The 18,710-nt window shown below is 47.2% G+C and overlaps 1 protein-coding gene across 1 annotated transcript in view; it reads right to left on the reverse strand.

The window, feature by feature from the left end:
- Nucleotides 1-3,507: 3,507 nt before the first annotated feature.
- The window catches only part of Cacna1f (calcium voltage-gated channel subunit alpha1 F), a 33,560-nt gene continuing 18,357 nt past the window's right edge, over nt 3,508-18,710 (reverse strand). The window contains exons 25-48 of the mRNA XM_004670069.2: nt 18,566-18,673; nt 18,426-18,478; nt 17,309-17,455; nt 15,660-15,861; nt 15,412-15,570; nt 14,046-14,156; nt 13,739-13,822; nt 12,968-12,988; nt 12,636-12,764; nt 11,955-12,020; nt 11,607-11,698; nt 11,075-11,234; nt 10,726-10,853; nt 10,352-10,448; nt 10,059-10,161; nt 9,656-9,757; nt 9,409-9,539; nt 9,045-9,185; nt 8,453-8,622; nt 5,843-5,950; nt 5,606-5,733; nt 5,408-5,520; nt 3,976-4,173; nt 3,508-3,738 (exon numbers count right to left, since the gene is read on the reverse strand). Coding sequence (XP_004670126.2) covers nt 3,508-3,738; nt 3,976-4,173; nt 5,408-5,520; nt 5,606-5,733; nt 5,843-5,950; nt 8,453-8,622; nt 9,045-9,185; nt 9,409-9,539; nt 9,656-9,757; nt 10,059-10,161; nt 10,352-10,448; nt 10,726-10,853; nt 11,075-11,234; nt 11,607-11,698; nt 11,955-12,020; nt 12,636-12,764; nt 12,968-12,988; nt 13,739-13,822; nt 14,046-14,156; nt 15,412-15,570; nt 15,660-15,861; nt 17,309-17,455; nt 18,426-18,478; nt 18,566-18,673 — 2,982 coding nt within the window. The remainder of the gene's footprint in view (nt 3,739-3,975; nt 4,174-5,407; nt 5,521-5,605; nt 5,734-5,842; nt 5,951-8,452; nt 8,623-9,044; nt 9,186-9,408; nt 9,540-9,655; nt 9,758-10,058; nt 10,162-10,351; nt 10,449-10,725; nt 10,854-11,074; nt 11,235-11,606; nt 11,699-11,954; nt 12,021-12,635; nt 12,765-12,967; nt 12,989-13,738; nt 13,823-14,045; nt 14,157-15,411; nt 15,571-15,659; nt 15,862-17,308; nt 17,456-18,425; nt 18,479-18,565; nt 18,674-18,710) is intronic.

The following is an 18,710-nucleotide window of genomic DNA, read 5'->3' on the forward strand; positions in this document are numbered from 1 at the left end:
AGTGGGACATGACCCACTATCTCTTTGACAGGGCAGCGCTAAATAATTTGTAGAAATCAGAAATGCTGCATGAACTTTTAAGAAGAACAGAAAGTACTAAAATTCACACTGCAACAGGCATTCTGTGGACCACACTTCATCTCTAACACTTGTGAAGAGACACTTTGGCTTTCACGGCAGCTTTGAGGAAGTGTACAGGGTAAGTCATCTTTGTTTTACTGAGAAGTACATCAAGTCTAATTGCTCCTTACAATAGCAATCTGAATTTTTGAAACTCAGCCCAACCTATTTAAAAAAAATTATTTTTTATTTATTTGAGAGAGAAAGAGAGAGAGAGAGAGAGAGAGAGGATGAGAGAATGGGCATGTCAGGGCCTTTAGCCACTGCAAAGGAACTCCAGACGCGTGGCCCTCTTGTGCATCTGGTTTACATGTGCACTGGAGAATTGAACCTGGGTCCTTAGGATTCACAGGCAAGCACCTTAACTGCTAAGGTATCTCTTCAGCCCCAACCTTTTTTTTTTTGGTTTTTCGAGGTAGGGTTTCACTCTAGCTTAGGCTGACCTGGAATTCTCTATGTAATCTCAGGGTGGCCTTGAACTCACAGTGAGCCTCCTACCTCTGCCTCCCGAGTGCTGGGATTAAAGGCGTGCACCACCATGCCCGACTCTCAACTTAATTTTTTTTCCTTTTATTTTAAAAGGTTTTGTTTATTTATTTATTTGAGTGCCACAGACAGAGAGAGAAAGAGGGAGAGAGAGAATGGGCGTGCTAGGGCCTCCAGCCACTGCAATGCACTCCAGCTGCATGCGCCCCCTTGTGCATCTGGCTAACGGTCCTGGAGAATTGAGCCTTGAACCGGGGTCCTTAGGCTTCACAGGCAAGCGCTTAACCACTAAGCCATCTCTCCAGCCCCCCCCCCCCTTTTTTTCCTTTTTTGAGGTAGCATTTCATTCTAGTCCAGGCTGAACCTATTTTTTTAAATTTTTTTTGGTTTTTTGAGGTAGGGTTTCACTCTAGTTTAGGCTGACCTGGAATTTACTATGTAATCTCAGGGTGGCCTCAAACTCACGGTGAGCCTCCTACCTCTGCCTCACGAGTGCTGGGATTAAAGGAGTGCCCCACCACGCATGGCTCAACCTATTTAATTCAAGCATTTTTTTAAATTTGTTTTTACTTATTTATTCAGAGCGACAGACAGAGAGAGAAAGGCAGAGAGAGAGAGAGAGAGATTGTGAATGGGTGTGCCAGGGCCTCCAGCCCCTGCAAACGAACTCCAGATGCGTGCGCCCCCTTGTGCATCTGGCTTATGTGGGCTCTAGGGAATTGAACCTGGGTCCTTTGGCTTTGCAAGCAAGCACCTTAACCACTAAGCAATCTACCCAGCCCCAAATATACTTATTTTTAAAACACACAAACATATAATAGCCAGTTGTTTAGGTTTTGGCATGTAGCTTGATTCTAATATTTAATCCTGTTTGGCATTGGACATGTAAGATGCTTTAAATGGTATGTGTTGGGACATTGTACTGATTAAACAACATGATCACTGTAATGCACTTGGCACCAGGCCTAAGGAATGATTCATTTTACCCCCTTCACTTCTCTAGAATCCACTGATTTCTCACTATCTTCTTTGTCACCTCCCTTGGTTAAGTCAACCATCATTTGTGTCAATTTTAGCATCTCCAATTTCTTCCTCTCACGTCTGTTTTTAATATACTGTCATAGCATCTATTTAAAATGCAAAATTAACTATGTCACTACCCTATTCAGTTTCTTCCTATATTTCCCTATGTTTTTAGAAACACACACACACACACACACACACACACATCTTGGGGCCTGGCCTTCAAGATTCCATAGATGAGACTTCAGGTAGCATCTTTAACACCATCTCTCTGTAGCCTCTCTTTAATTTCTTTTTTTTAAATTTTTTAAATTTATTTATTTGAGAGCGACAGACACAGAGAGAAAGACAGATAGAGGGAGAGAGAGAGAATGGGCGCGCCAGGGCTTCCAGCCTCTGCAAACGAACTCCAGACGCGTGCGCCCCCTTGTGCATCTGGCTAACGTGGGACCTGGGGAACTGAGCCTCGAACCGGGGTCCTTAGGCCTCACAGGCAAGCGCTTAACCGCTAAACCATCTCTCCAGCCCAACCTCTCTTTAATTTTTATGCCTTCCTCATGACTTACTGTTCCACCATACACCAGCCCAACCACCTCAAGCCTTTGTTTCAAGTCCCAATTTAAGTCTGTGTTCAGAGTCCTAATCTTCAATTATAGCTTCTCTCATATTTCATTCTTTGCTTGATTGACACAAAAGATATAAATGAGAAACCTCTGCTATGAGAGTGAGGAGGGGTCCTATGTCAGTGAACCCCAGTGATGATCTCAGCTAGTGTCATTCACAGTGCTGTCTCTAATCCCTTTGGAGTGGACCTGACTCCCCCTTTGGATTAATCTTTTCATGAGTCTAAGCCCATTCAGTTTTCCTAAGGGAAACCCTGAAAGACCACAGTCAATGACTGGTAGGCTTCCCCTGAAAGAATGAGACCCTAAAAGTGAAACAGGAAGCATTTGTGCGAGATGACAGTAGGTGATTCTTAAGTGGTTTCAAGAAGACCAAAGGGGACCCTGAGTGGTTTCCAGAAGCTGGGAACCCCACACACTGTTGGCTGTCATCTACATTTTCTACTAATGGATTTAGGTTTTCTCCTTTTTTTTTTTTCTCATGCAGAAGTTGGGAGAGAGTATAATTCCAATTTAAGCTACCTGCAAAACAAAACAAAACAAAGAAACATGCCGGGCGTGGTGGCACACGCCTTTGATCCCAGCACTCGGGAGGCAGAGGTAGGAGGATCGCTGTGAGTTCAAGGCCACCCTGAGACTACAGAGTGAATTTCAGGTCAGCCTGGGCTAGAGTGAAACCCTACCCTGAAAAACAGGAAAAAAAAAATTAAAACAAAACAAAACAAAACATTGGAGGGACGTTCTGCCTAAGACATCGGGTCAATTCCAACCTCTTAGCCTTTTCACTGGAAGGCGAGACTCCTGAGGGATTCCTTTGCTTTCCACTTGTTTGTCTTTCCTCAGCCTGACCTGACTGAACCCTGTGGTATCTCTGCCTTCCCCTACCATCTAAGCACCCAGCACACCTCTCTCCCCACTCTCTCCCCGCTTCATGCCAAGTGTCTTCCTTCTCCCCCCACCTCCACTCTGTCTATAGCTTTTTTTGGCTGCTGTCTCTTCCTCCTCCCCCTCCCTTCTTCCCTGACGCTGAATAATCAGGCCTAGCTGTCCTGGTTTCTGGAAATACCCATGTGTGGGCAGTAGCTCAGGGCTAGAACCAGGAGTTGATGGATAGGTGGATGGATGGAGATCACTGGGCAGCCCCAGGATCCCAGTGCAAAACCAGCAAAAATCCAGCAGTGCATAGTCCATGCTTACCTCCCTACAGTGAGGGAAGGGCAGGGATTTTATTGAACGATAGAGAAGGGGTGGGAATTCAGAGGGCATGGACACAGGCCATCTCATCTCCTAGGTCCTCTTCATCCAAACGGGAGAGGATAGACTCCTCATCACTATATAGTGAGCTGGTCCGCTGTGCCAACAGGTCACTGGCAGCACTGTCCATCTCATCCAGTGTCAGGCGACATGCATCAGCAATCTCCTGCTTGGCCAGGGCCACAAAGCGAGGGTCTCGGGCAAAGAGGCCCAAGCCCTCGGAGATGAGAACCTGGGGGTGCAGGGAGTATCAATGTTGATCGAGGAAGTATCCACAGAGGAGCCAGTGTGGATAAGTGATGTGCCCATGAAGGTATGAGGGAGTTAAGCATGGGAAAGTGTCTCATATGCCAAGAATAGGGATACTTACATGTCCTACACAAAGCGCGGACATTCCTTTTCCCTCTTCCCTAGCCCCACCTCTGCCCCTTCTACCCCAGCCTTCTTGCCTACACCATTCTGGACTCACAGCTTCTACCAAACTGTCGGCACTGCCCCTCTTGTGGTGACTGGGGTCTGAGTGGGCTCCAGGCACTTGTAGACAGGTGAAGGTGCGCAGTGGACCGCCAGGTTTGCCAAAGTATCCTTCCCCAGCTGCAGCCTCCTCCACCAACAACAGGGGTGCATATAGCAGCCGACCCCTCTGAGGAGGGGTTGCCCAGGAACCCTGAGTGAGAATAATCATCAGAGGGTCAGGGGGCTGATGGAAGGGTGTAAGGGTCTAGGACTCTATTGTGAGTCCTGTCTTGTTCCCCCAGTGCACAGGTGGAGTCAAACTGAATGGGTATAAATGAAAATTGGAAAGAAATTTCTTATCTGTGGACTGGAGAGATGGCTTAGCAGTTAAGGAGCTTGCCTGCAAAGCCTAAGGCCTCATGTTCAACTCTCCAGGTTTCATGTACGCAAAGGCGCAAGGTCACACATGTGCACAAGAGGGCGCATGTGTCTGGAGTTCAATTGCAGGGGCTGGAGGCCCTGATGTGCCAGTTCTTTCACTCTTGCATAAAAAAGCCAAGTCTGGGGCTGGAGAGATGGCTTAGCGGTTAAGCGTTTGCCTGTGAAGCCTAAGGACCCCGGTTCAAGGCTTGGTTCCCCAGGTCCCACGTTAGCCAGATGCACAAGGGGGCGCACGCGTCTGGAGTTCGTTTGCAGAGGCTGGAAGCCCTGGCGCGCCCATTCTCTCTCCCTCTATCTGTCTTTCTCTCCGTGTCTGTCGCTCTCAAATAAATAAATAAAAAATTTAAAATAAAAATAAAAAAGCCAAGTCTGTTGGGCTTGCCTCAAAAAAAAAAAAAAAAAGGGAAATTTCTTATTTGTAATGCTGGAGAACAAACCCAGGGGCATAACCACGCTAGGCAGGTGCTCCACCACTGAGCTACATCCTAATCTTGAGTTTATGTTACAGCACAGACAACTTGGGTTTATTTGAAACAAGGTCTTATTCTATAGTTCAGGCTGGCCTGGAATTCACTATGTAGCCCAGGCTGGCCTCAAACCTGTGGCAACCCTCATACCTGGGATTTCAGATAGGAGCCACCATGCCTAGAAATTTTTGGTTTTTGAGACAGGGTCTCATGTTGCCCAGGCTGACCTCAATTTGGTATGTAACTGAGAATGACCTTGAACTCCTTTCCTGGGATTACAGGTGTGTGCCATCATACTTGGATTGAAGGTTGGGTTTAAATGTCAGCTGTGCTGCTTATTATCTATGTGATTGTGAGTGGGTAAACTTCTGTGAGCCTCAGTTTCCTCATGTGTTCACTGGGAGTTGTAAAATAAGCCCAGTGAGGATTATGTGCACTCCTTCAAGTATTCCATTCTTCAGAAGGCCATTTACCTTTTTTGAAAAGTGCAACCTAGGATGGCCTACCCATAAAGACCAAAGCATCCCTCTTCCTTACCTGAGCCCTGCCAGGACCTGAGTTCCGTCCACGATGATAGGTTCCTGGGATGGGTAAATCTTCACAACTGCCCTGGCGTTGTAGACACTGGATGGTGAAGGAGGGCTTCCGAACTGAGGGTAAAGAACGAAGGCAGTGCCTTCCTGGTTCTGGTCTGCTGTCCCTTGCAGGATCCCCAGGGCCTACCTTTGCTCTTACCAGCAGGTGTGGGGGGCAAGAGGCGTCGACGTGGTGCATGGTGCCCATTTTCGTATCGCTGAGGCCAGTCAGATGACAAAAGAACTGTGTGTGAAGGAGTCGTCGTCTGCTCATTCAGGTAGGAGAGCCTGTGTAGAAGGGAGCTGGTAGTGACTTAAGGTCTGGAACTCCGATTTGGGGTAAGAACAGTCCTTCCCTCCCCTGCCTGGCTCATGGGATCATCCATGGCCAACGTACTGGTCGGGAACTTCCTCTTCTTCCTTCTGGTTGTCTTGGCCTTGAGTTCCCTTGGGCTGAGCACTTCCTTCTTCTGGGATAGTGAACATGAGAACCCCAGAGCTTCTCCTGGAGAAAGTGAGGCAGGTTAGGTAGATCAGATCTCATGCCCTATCCACCACACAAACATTGGACTTTGCGGATTATTTTGAAGAAAATTCACATAACATAAAATTGTTACTCATTTTAAAGTGAATGAAGGCTCACTCATTAGAAGGAATCAACATTTTTAAAAATTTATTTATTTATTTATTTTATTTTTTAAAAAATTATTTATTTATTTATTTGAGAGCGACAGACACAGAGAGAAAGACAGATAGAGGGAGAGAGAGAGAATGGGCGCGCCAGGGCTTCCAGCCTCCGCAAACAAACTCCAGACGCGTGCGCCCCCTTGTGCATCTGGCTAATGTGGGACCTGGGGAACCGAGCCTCTAACCGGGGTCCTTAGGCTTCACAGGCAAGCGCTTAACGGCTAAGCCATCTCTCCAGCCCAAAATTTATTTATTTATTTATTTGAGAGAGATCGAGAGTGAAAGAGGCAGAGAGAGAGAGAGAGAGAGTGAGCGAGAGCGAGAATGGCCCCACCAGGGCTTCCAGCCACTGCAAATGAACTCCAGATGCGTGCATCCTCTTGTGCATCTGGCTAACGTGGGTCTTGGGGAATCGAGCCTTGAACTGGGGTCCTTAGGCTTCACAGGCAAGCGCTTAACCGCTAAGCCATCTCTCCAGCCCATGAAGGAATCAACATTTTAAAATATATTTTATCAGTTTATGAGTGAGAGAGAGACAGAAAATGAATGGGTATACCAGGGCCGCTTGTCACTGCAAATGAATTCCAGATATATGTGCCATCTTGTGCATCTGATTCTAATGTGGGTACTGGGGAATTGAACCTGTGTCCTTAGGCTTTGTAGGCAAGTGCCTTAACTGCTAAGCCATTTCTCTATCCCAGAATCAACTTTTTTTTCCCCCTTTGGTTTCTTGAGGTAGGGTTTCACTCTAGCTCAGGCTGACCTGGAATTCACTCTGTAGTCTCAGGGTGGCCTTGAACTCACAGTGTTACTCCGACCTCTGCCTCCTGAGTTCTGGGATTAAAGGCGTGAGCCACCACGACTGGCTCAGTATGTGATTTTTTTTTTTACATTAAACCTTTGCTTTGCCTTTTACAGATGACTCTCTTGTTACTCTCTATTCCCACCTGTTTTTATCTTTGATTAAATTTTTTAAAAAATATTTATTTTTGTTTTTTAAAAATATTTTACTTTTTAATTGATTTATGAAAGAGAGGGAGAGAGAAAGAGAGAGAGAATGGGCATGCCAGGGCCTCCAGCCACTGCAAATGAACTCCAGATGCATGTACCACAATGTGCATCTGGTTTATATGGGACCTGGAGAATCAAACCTGGGTCGTTAGGCTTCTCAGGCAAGCACCTTAACCACTAAGCCATGTCTCCAGCCCCCAACCTTCTTTGTTTTTGAGGTAGTATCTCACTCTAGCCCAGGATAACCTGGAACTCACTCCGTAGCTCCATTTCAGATTGGTGGGGACTCATGGTGATCCTCCTACCTCAGTAGTGCACCACCACACCTGGCCAGATTTCTTTTTTGAGGTAGGGGTTCACTCTAGCCCAGGCTGACCTGAAATTTACTATGTATTCTGAGTGTTCTTGAATTTGCAGTGATTCTCCTTTCTTTGCTTCCGGAGTACTGGATTAAAGGTGTGCGCCACCATATCCAGCCCAGATTTTTAAAAAATATTTTTTGTTCATTTTTATTTATTTATTTGAGAGCGACAGAGAGAGAGAGAGAAAGAGGCAGATAGAGAGAAAGAAAGAGAGGATGGGCCCGTCAGGGCCTCCAGCCACTGCAAATGAACTCCAGACACATGCGCCCCCTTGTGCATCTGGCTAACGTGGGTCCTGGGAAACCGAGCCTCAAACTGGGATCCTTAGGCTTCACAGACAAGTGCTTAACTGCTACGCCATCTCTCCAGCCCCAGCCCAGATTTTTTTAAACAGGGTCTTGGGGGCTGAGGAGGTGTCTCAGTAGGTAAGAGTGCTTGCCATGCAAGCATGAGGAGCCAAATAGATCCTCAGTACATGTGTATAAAGCTGGGAACTGCCATGCACACCTGTATCTCCAGTCTTGAGGAGGGGCAGAGACAAGAGAATGGTCAAGCCTCACTGCCCAGACAGTCTGACCAAAAACAGTGGCTCCAGGTTCGCATATCCACAGCTGCACACAAATGTGCATATGCTACACCACACACACTCTCTCTCTCCAAAAAGGAAAATAAAATATATATGGCCTCATATAGGCCAGGCAGGCCTCAGACTTACTATATATCTGAAGATGTTCTCAGACTTTTGATTCCTTGCTTCACCTCCACAGATCTGGGATTACAGGTGTGCATCACCTCCACTCAGCTTTTGGCTCCCACTTGAGCCGTTGAATAAACTCCATGCTTCCTAGATTTTGACTTGAAGGCCTCCAGGCTTTTTTCTGACGTTCTCTAATACAGTGATTACCCCTTCCCTATTCTCACAGTATTCCCCACATGCTTGATCATACCTGTGAGCATTGGATCCAGCCTGGGCTACATTGGGCTGCCTGGAGGTAGGAGCCCCCACATCATCATCACTGGGCCCAAGGGAGAGTGAGTCTGGGACTCTCTCCTTTGTAGGCAGAGACACAGAAATCCTGGAGCTCCGCCGAGACTGGGACTGGGAATCCACAGGTACCTGAGAAGAGTCACTGGGCTGAGTGTTGCATCAATGTTATGGCTCAGTCAGTGTCTCCCTCACTGGATCAATGCACACCTCAGGGGTTGAATCTGGTTCTTGCTTTCTTTTTCTTTTTGATTTTATGAGGTAGGGTCTCACTCTAGGCCACGATGACCTTGAATTCACTATGTAGTCTCAGGGTGGCCTTGAACTCACGGTGATCTTCCTACCTAGGCCTCCCAAGTGCTGGGATTAAATGCATGCGCCACCACGCCCGGTTCTGGGTCTTACTTTCTAAGCAGCCAATGATAGGTACTGGATCACTATCTTTCCATTGTGGAGGGGACTTCCCTGGGGGGTGGTCTTCCCCACAGAGACCGTATCAAGGTTACTTAGAGGCCTGGGGAGTAATTCTTAGGGGAGTGGAAAGTTGTCCTCACTTTGTATGTTTCTGGATCCTTTACAGCTTCTTCCTCCTCATCCTCCTGACCTGCTGCCTCTTCCTCCTCTTCTTCCTCTGTGTCATAGGTGAGGGCCTGCCTTATCTCAGGACCCAAGTCCTGTAGACTCCTTAGACCTGCCTGTGGGGATAAAAAAATATATAGGGGAAATGGTAGCTCAGAGTCTACATTACCCCTCTATGACCCTGCTTTTCATTCAGGAATATGGAGAGGGGGGCTTCTAGCCACGTCTGACTCTGTGTGGTCTGGACCTCAGTTTCCTCATCTGTAACATAGGTTTTATAAAGTCAGGGGGGACGTCAGCCTTCACACACAAAGCCACACTGGACCCTGTCCTGAAGACCTGAAGGACAGAGGAAGTGCTTGAGGGGGCCTCAGTTCCTAGTAGCCCCTTTTCTTTCCTCCTTCGGAATTTTCGGAAATAATCTTGGATCAGGAATGTGGCATAGAATTTTCCCACGGTGACTTCCTCCTCTGAGGACAAAGGCAAAAGAGCAAAGTTACACAGGGCTCCCCTGTTGCCATTGCCTCTCCAACTCCTACCCACAAGAAATCATCTGGACTCAAGGAATTTGAGGTGAGCATCCTACCATCTGGAGGGGGGATGACTTCATCCAACAACTTCTGCTTTATCCACTTCCAGATCTTTTTGATGACCATCCGTAGTTCCTGGTTGGCTTGCTCCAGGTTCCCTGCATTAGAGAAGGATGTGAGGCAGGATAAATAAACTTCAGAGTGGCTCCCCATTGCTGGTGTATGGGTGTGTGTGTGTGTGTGTGTGTGTGTGTGTGTGTCGTGGGGGGGTGGTGACTGAAGTTTCCATTGCAGCTGTACATCACCCCCATCAGGCAGGATGGGGGGAAAGTAGGCCCAGAGAAGCCAAAGTCACCAGTTTTGAGGTTCAGAGATCAAAGGTAGGTCTGCACCCTTTGCATTTTCTCCCTGTACCCTTCCCAGGGACGCTTCCACTCCTGCCCCTCCCCTCCACCACACCTTCTGTCTTGATCTTCAGGGATGTCCGCACCAGAGCAAAGAGTGTGGCGTTGAATGTGACTGTCCCATCTGAATTGAGGGGTACGTTCATTGCCACCAGTCTCTGCGAACACCACAGAAATGGAACCCATTCTAGGAAAATGCCAGGTAGGCAGACATACATGCCCTTTGCAGAAGCCTTTGTAGATGTGACCAAATTCCTATCACTAACAAAGGTAAGTCCTTGCCCCTTCCCGTATGGTATAGAACCTTCCCAGAGGCCAGTGGGTAGGTGGGCCAGCAGATGCACAGACCTTGCAGGCCACTCGGTGTGGGCATAGCTTTCCAAATCCCAGTGGGGGCTGGATGCGTCTCAGCAGGGCAACTACGTCCAGGTGCTTGATGCGGCCCCTAGGGCAGGTTGGGGAAGTGCTGCTGGATTGGCAATACTCTCTTTAGTCCCTTCTCAAGCCTCACCATCTCATTGTTACCTCCTATATCAATACCTCAAGGCTTTCCAGGGAAGAGCATAGATAAAGAAGGCAGAGGATGGGGTAGTGGAAACCTTGGAGCATCTATTAAGTAGGGGATGGGATGTATCTCTTAAGGTTTTAGGGCCTCTGATCAGGGGCCATGGAGGGTAATAAATTGCCTCCTGGAATTTCAGGTAAGAGGTTAGAGGGCATACTTGGCTCCAGGGTCATATTCAGACCAGATCCTCTTGAATTCATCAAGATGATGGGGGCCCAGGATGGACCAATCTCTGGTTAGGTAATCGAAGTTGTCCATGATCACAGCCACAAAGAGATTTATGATCTGTGGGCCAATACACAAGAAGAGTTGGGCAAAAAACAGATCTGGGTTGGTGGGAGGATGGCATAATCTCATCTGGTCACTGGGTCACAAGTTCTGTGATTGATCTTATTATCAGCGTGACCCTCTCAAGATCTGCACTGCCTATTTCATTTGGACATCCCTGCAACCCTCAGAGCCAGTATTCATGAGAGTGGTGGTGACTATGGAGAAACAGTTCTTACCAGAAAGGCACAGAGCATGAAGAAGCTGATAAAATAGGCAATGGCAAAATTGCTACCACAGGTAAATTCCTCGCCAGGGCCGAAGTCAGACTCAGGGTCACACCGACTTCCAGGAAGGCTGGCAAGCATTATCTCCTGCCATGCTTCACCAGTGGCACACCTAGAGGAGTTCCATAGGGGTGGCATTCTGGAGGAGAGGCTATAGTTATGGTAAGTGGAGTTGTGGTGGGCTGGGGTAGTGAGAAGATGACCTAATGTCTCACCAGGGGCTGCACCTGACACAAACAGCATTTCAATATTTTAACAGGTAGTATGGCCATGGTGGTGACAGTCAGGTTTGCATCTTACAGATGAGGGCAGTGTGGACTAAGAATGGGGCACATCGTATAACCAGGAAAAGAGTGATTGAGATCGTAGCTAGTAAAGTTCTCAGGCTATATGGAGCTCAGGCTGTCCTGGGGCCTAGGGAGGATATATGAACACTCATGGGCATTCTTGGGACCAAGGTAGCAGGGAATTGGGGATATGTCACCTGAACAGAAGCAGCACAGCCTGAGGAAAGGTTTGGAAATTGTTGTTTCGGTTGATCTGTGTGCCATCCTGAAGAGCCACTTTGCCAAACATCTATAGGCATACAGAGGCTGTGTGAAGGGGAGGGTAAACGTATACTTCCACGTGCTCCCATTCACTTCACACTTCCTAATCCCTAGTAGATACTCATTACCTTGACAAGTAAGTACTGATGATGCCATTTCATAGACTGACTCAGGATCATTCATTTTGTCTACCTATCCTCTACCCCCACTTTGTGGCTATTTATATCCAACCTTCTTTCTGGCAGGAGGATGCCAGAGGGTTATTCACTAGTGTCCCTACTTACCTGCATGCCAATGACTGCATAAATGAAGAATATCATTGCTATGAGCAGAGCCACATAGGGCAAGGCCTAGGGTAAAGTAGAGGGAGGGTTATTCAGGCCCAGGCAGTGAATTATAACTCCCCAGAATGCACTCATTTCCCCTCAGCCTGGACCTGCTAGGAGATAGATGTAATATATCCTCAAAGAATACTGAACTTTGTGTCTCCCTAATGTGGACATAGTGTGGAACAGTAGAGGGTTAGGGCTGGAGAAGATGGCTCAGTGGTTAAAGGTACTTGCTTGCAAAGCCTGATGGCCCAGATTTGGTTCACATGAAGCCAAATACACAAAGTAGCACATGCATCTGGAGTTTGTTTGCAGTGATCAGAGGCCCTGGTGTGACCATTCTCTCTCTCTCTCTATATATATCCTTCTTCTTGCAAATAAATAAAAATATTTTTTTAAAAAAACAGGATAAGGTCAGTGAGGCCAGAGGCATGTTGGGAATTAAGAGGCCAGAAAACAAGAGAAGTCTTGAAATGGTAGGTTGGAACTAAGGGTGGAATTCTGGTTTTATTTATTTTTTTCAGGGTCTCATGTAGCCCAGGCTGACCTAGAACTCACTATGTAATTGAGGCTAACCTTGAACTCCTGCTCGTCCTTTCTGAGGCTAGATGCTATAGTTCTGAGATGGGGGATTACCTGGAAGGATTTGATGAATGTCCAGAGCAATGTGCGGATTCCTTCACCCTTACTGAGAAGCTTGACCAGCCGCATGACTCGGAAGAGGCGAAAGAAGGTGATAGATATGCGGGAGCTGTCCTCTGAGCTCTGGGGTTAGGGATGCAGCGGGGGTGCTCAGTTTGCGCTAGTCCCTGCTACCTCCCTGTCTCATGCCTTGGTCCTCCCAATGCCCAAACCTCTCAGAACTTAGGTTCAAGAAGAGCTAGGAAGCATCTCTAAGGGCTCTTGGGAAGGGAGGGGTAGAAGATGAAAGGAAAAATGGAGTGTCCCTGTTGGGAATGGGGAGCTACCTCGCCAAGGTGACCACCATTCTGGGGGGTGAGGTGGCCAAAACAGAAGTGAAAGATATTATGCAATTGTAGTCCCAAATGAACAAGGGCAGAAATGATGGAGCAGATCCAAGGAATTATGGGGAAGGTGATGTGATGGTGGTCCAAGGTGGTTGTAGGAAGAATTGTGCACAGGGATGCAAGGGAGAGGAGAGGGCAAAGGAGATGGTGGAAGAGAAACATTGAAAGACATGGGAGTCAGTGTGTCATGGAGATGAGAACCAATGATTGACCGAACCGCGAAGCCAATGATGCAGGAATGTACCCAGCAGCATTGCCAGTTGAGGTAATGGAGCCATGTAGTACCAATTGGAGAAGATGATGGAGCCAATGATGTAATCAGTGGTGATGACAGAGCCAATGGTGGAGACGATGCAGTTGGTGGAAGAAATGGCAACAATGGAGTAGTCAGAAGAAATGATGAAGCCAGAGGAGTCACAGGAGATGATGAAGCCAGTGAAAATGGAGATAACAGAAATAATAGGAGAGACATTTTAGGAGATTTCAGATTCCACAGGTTGCAAGGTGTGATAAGGGAGCTGGTAGAGGGAAGGCTACTTTGGCAGAACCTAGAAGGGACTCAGAAGAATTGAGCTAGAATGAGGAGTACCAAGCCTCCAGGACTAGGCAGGATGTGAATAGGAGCCACCTTCCCAGGAAGATAAGACCCTGGGGTAGACGGAGATAGGGAGAGGTTTAAGGGGATGGGTTAGTGGAGAGCACATTTCTTACATTGACTTCTGTGACAGCAATGTCCACTACGCTGCCCACCACAATAAGAGCATCAAACGTGTTCCAAGCATCGGCAAAGTAATGCTGTAGGCATGAAGAAAGCAGTGTACAGTCTTCTCTTACCCAGTAGGCCAGGTTAAGGGGTTCTAGGGAAGTAGGGCCTGGGTTGGATCACAGATGGGGCTGAATTGGACTTCCTCTCACTCCATATGTTATGTCATGACTATCTGGTTGCTACCCCCTGAAAACTATGGAATGTGCTTCCTCCCCAACGAACTCGCCCACAGGAGATGGATCTAGGACACACCTTGGGTTTGAAGGCGATGATTTTGAGCACCATCTCAATAGTGAAGAGGCCAGTGAAGACCATGTTGAGGATGTCCATAGCATAGTTGAAGGGAGCAGTCTGTTCATAGTGCTGCGGGGGGGGGGGGGGGTGGATAGGAATCAGGTAGATAGAGCCTAAGGCAGAGACTTCCTATCCCCAACCAAATAGTCCCTGGCTTGGGCTGAGGTGAGGAGTTTGGGGATTACACTATGGTCAAATGGTTTGCATTGTTTGTCTCTAATTACAGACAGGAAAGCCTTTTTTCCACTTTATTTGTTTATTTATTAGACAGGGACAGAGAGAGCGAGCACGCTAGGGCCTCTAGCCACTTCAGATGAACCTCAGACGCATGTGCCACCATGTGTATCTGGCTTACGTGGGTTCTGAGGACTCGAATTTGGGTCATTAGGCTTTGCAGGCAAGTGTCTTAACCATTAAGCCATCTCTCCAGCCCTAAAGCCCAATTTTTGATTCCTCTCTTGTTTTGCATTTAGTCAAGGCTGTTCTGCTAATGAAACATAAACACAAGTCTCCTGCTGGTTGACACCTTCTTTTAAAAACATTTTGCTCTGGGGGCTGGGGAGATGGCTCAGTGGTTAAGGTACTTGCCTGTAAAGCCCAACAACCCAGGTTCCACTAAAGCCAGATATACAGTGTGGCCTATGCATCCGGAACTCATTTGCAGTAACAGGAGCCCCTGGTGTTCCCATTCTCTTCCTCTCCCATTCTCTTCCTCTCTTCCTCTCTCTCAAATAAATTATATATATATATATATATATATATATATATATATATATATATATATATGCTTTCTATTAAAATACTCCAGCAAGGAGAGCTATCTGATGCTATTTTCTCCTTTTTACTGCTCTGAATATGGTTTTGATCTCTGGATTAGCTGTCTTATGACCATGAAGCAACAACCCTGAGAATGAAATCAGAATGGTGCAGCAGAAAGATGGACAGAGCCTGGATCACTGATCAACAGTGGGCAAACTATTTACCCCTGTGCTTCTCGGTCTGTGAGGTAAGTACCATATTCCATTGACTCCAGGATGCACATCCTTTTACATTTAGAATCTCTAAAACTTGATTGCTTTTTACAATCAATGACTGCTTACATTATTTTCACTTCCTAACATCTCTAAAATCAAAATGAAACTCAGAAATCTGCAATTCTTGGCCTTAGGTTTGATACTTTAAGTCTCTCTCTCTCTCTCTCTCTCTCTGTATATTAGGGGGATTATTACTAGCTGTCTAATGCATTCATGCTTTCCTAATGGTTCCCAAGGGGTTGTGTAAAAATAGGAGGTGTCTGGCAGGGATTAGGATGGGGAGTTCAGACCTGCATGGCTAGGGCAACTGTGTTGAGCAGGATGAGCAGAAACATGAGGTACTCGAAGGCAGCAGAGTTCACAGTGGCCCACACACGGTACTGATGTGGATTCTTGGGGATGTATCGCCGGAGTGGCTGGGCCTTGAGGGCATATTCCACACATTGGCGCTGCGTAGCAATGGAGAGAGTGAGTGAGGAGGGGGTCCAAAGGCAAGAGAGGACAGGTTAGTGGCCATGAGTAGGAGGTCAGAGGTCACCTGGTTCTTGTCCAGCTCACAGTTTTGGTACTCCTGCTCTCCCTGGGCACGAAAGGTGATGATAACAAAACCCACAAAGATGTTCATCATGAAGAATGCGATGATGATGATGTAGACAATGAAGAACACAGAGATCTCCACATGGTAATTGTAGATGGGGCCCTCATTTTCTGCATGTGCATCGATGGCCTTATATAGTAGCCTATAAGAGACAGTGGGGGCAAGTGATGGGGTATCCTAGCTCCCTCAGACAACTTTTCACTCTTACCCTAGTAGCTCCTGTCTGACATACAAAAGATTGGTAAATCACCAACCTAACCTCTTGGGACATTCATACATCCAAGAAAACACTACTAGGTTCTCAAAGGGTCCCAAATATCTTGTCACTCTGAAGTCTCGGGGACTCCCACACAATCCTTCCAAGAATCCTATCCAGGCTCTCAATGACTTCCAAATTGTCTAGGTTCCTATAAACCTCCCTACCTCTTTATGTAGCCACTTAGATACCTCTATGTAGCTCCTTAGAGCTTCCCACAATTTCTTAAGGATTTCTGAATCTCCTGTCCCATCATCTTTTTGTTTTTTTTTGACCTTTAAAAAATTTATTCTTATTTATGTATTAGAGACAGAGAGGAGAAGAGAGAGAGAGAGAGAGACAGAGAGAGAGAGAATGGGTGCATCAGGGTCTCTAGCCACTGCAAACGAACTCCAGATGTGTGCGCCCCCTCTGGCTAACTGCTAAGCCATTTCTTCAGCCCATTCTTTCCTTTTTTGCCCTTAGAAATCATGAGCCAGTAGCCTAAATGACTTTTTCTTTTTAGTCAGGGTCTCACTGTAGCCCAGGCTGGCCTTAAACTTATGACAATCTTCCTACCTCAACCTCCTAGGTGCTAAGATTATAGTCATGATTCATCATGCCCAGCTGAGACTTTTGCATCTCTCTGAAAACTCCTGAATCTTCTGCTCCACTTCCTTGGTGAATCCCTTTTCAGTCCTCTAAGAACTTTACCTAATCCCCTGTAACTCCTCCCCAATACTTTCCAGACATCTACCTATACTCAATTCCTAGAGAGATTCCTCACTCAAGTCCCAAAGAACTCCTAGAAAGCTTCTGGGAGATCCCAAACCAATCCTCTGTCACACACATCAGTTTCTAGAAAGCTATACTTAATTGGGCATGGTGGCACACACCTGTAATCCCAACTCATAGGAGGCTGAGACAAGAAGATAATGAGTCTGAGGCCAACTTGGGCTACATAGTGAGACTCTGACTCAAAAAATTAGGGCATATGGATGTAGCTCAATGGTAGCTCACTCTGGGTTCAATATCTAGTATCTCAAAAAAGAAAGCCCTATGTAGCCAAGCATGGTGGAGCACAACTTTCAAAATCCCAGGACTCGGGAGGCAGAGGTAGGAGGATCACCGTGAGTTTGAGGCCAGTTTGGGACTCCAGGTCAGCCTAGGCTAGAGTGAGACCCTACCTCAAAAGACCCCCCAAAACTAAAAATAGGAACAAAGAAAACCCTATCTAGTCTTGAGAGACCTTCATTATACCCCAAGGCACGATCCCATCTATTCCCAGTCAATCCCTATCCAACTCCCCAGAAACCTCTGCCCACTTCCCTATCCCCAGGGCCCTGCCCCTCACGCAGGCCAGCCTTCAAAGGTGGAAACAGTGAACAGGGCCATCATGGCTGAAAGGACGTTGTCAAAGTTGAAATCACTGTTGACCCAGAGCCGCTCCCGGACCAAGGGCCGTGACACATCTCCATCAGGGTAGATGAGGAAGGAACCCCTGTGGATGATGCAGACAAGTTGTGTGAGTGAGGAGAAGTGGGGAGCTGTGGCAGAGGGTCTGCAGTCATCAGGATGGAGGCAGCAGGGCACAGTGGTGAAGCTAGACAGCCTAGGTTCACACCCTGCCCTTCCTTTTCCTCACTGTGGACATTCAACCACTCTGTGCTCCTGTTTCCCCCATCTATGAAATTAATATGCCGACAGAACTCATTTCCTAGTGCCATCAGGATTAAGTAAATAGATAGATAGTCAAGCATGGTGGTTCATTCTTGTAATCTCAGCATTTGGAGGACGGTCAGGAAGACCATGAGTTTGAGGACAGCCTGGGCTATATAGTGAGACATAATCTCAATGAAAACAAACAGGACTGGGGGCATAGCTCAGTGCTTGTCTAGCATACACGAGGTCCCAATCAATCAAAACCAAAACTAAGCAAGATTAATTTCTGGTGTACAGCTGGTGCCATACCATCAGAATCCTTACTAGCCATCATTATTCTGAGTGGCCAACATTTCCCAGCACTGACTCTAGGCCAGGCTTTGTACTGTCTCTCCATGCAGGGACTGGTAGGTCACCCTGAGGAATGTGGAAAGGGGCTGCGGAGAAGGGATAACATCTGAGGGGTTGATGAGATTTAAAGGCCCTTGTAGTTATTGCGAGAGTCCTGTTGGTGTATTTTGGGTAGCTCTTTTTTTTTTCCCCCTGAGGTAGGGTTTCACTGTAGCCCAGACTGACCTGCAATTCATTATGTACTCTCAGGGTGGCCTCGAACTCATGGCAATCCTTCTACCTCTGCCTCCTGAGTGCTGGGATTAAAGGTATGCACCACCACACCTAGCTCTATTTTGGGTAGTTTTGAGGTTCTTGGGGACTTTGAGGAAATGTGGAGGTCAGTGCAGTTCTTGGGAGGAATTTCAGGGGCCTTGAAGAGATCTAGGGGTCCCTATGGCAAAGCTGCAGGCACTTACTTGCATTCCTTGGGGGTGTGTTTGGCCTCATCAGTGCAACTGTAGAATTTCCCCTGTGGGGAAGACATGAGTTAAGCAGGGTTGCCCTTCACCCTCCCTCCCTTGACCCCTTCCTGGGTCACTTTCTGGGTCTCCTCTACCTTGAAGAGCTGCACACCGATGCAGGCAAACATGAACTGCAGGAGGGTGGTGACAATCATGATGTTCCCGATGGTCCGGATGGCCACGAACACACACTGCACCACGTGCTGCAGGCACCGGCACACATGGCTAATGGATACTGTA

The sequence above is a fragment of the Jaculus jaculus genome, chromosome X (genome assembly GCF_020740685.1).
Source record: "Jaculus jaculus isolate mJacJac1 chromosome X, mJacJac1.mat.Y.cur, whole genome shotgun sequence".
Taxonomy (NCBI): domain Eukaryota; kingdom Metazoa; phylum Chordata; class Mammalia; order Rodentia; family Dipodidae; genus Jaculus; species Jaculus jaculus.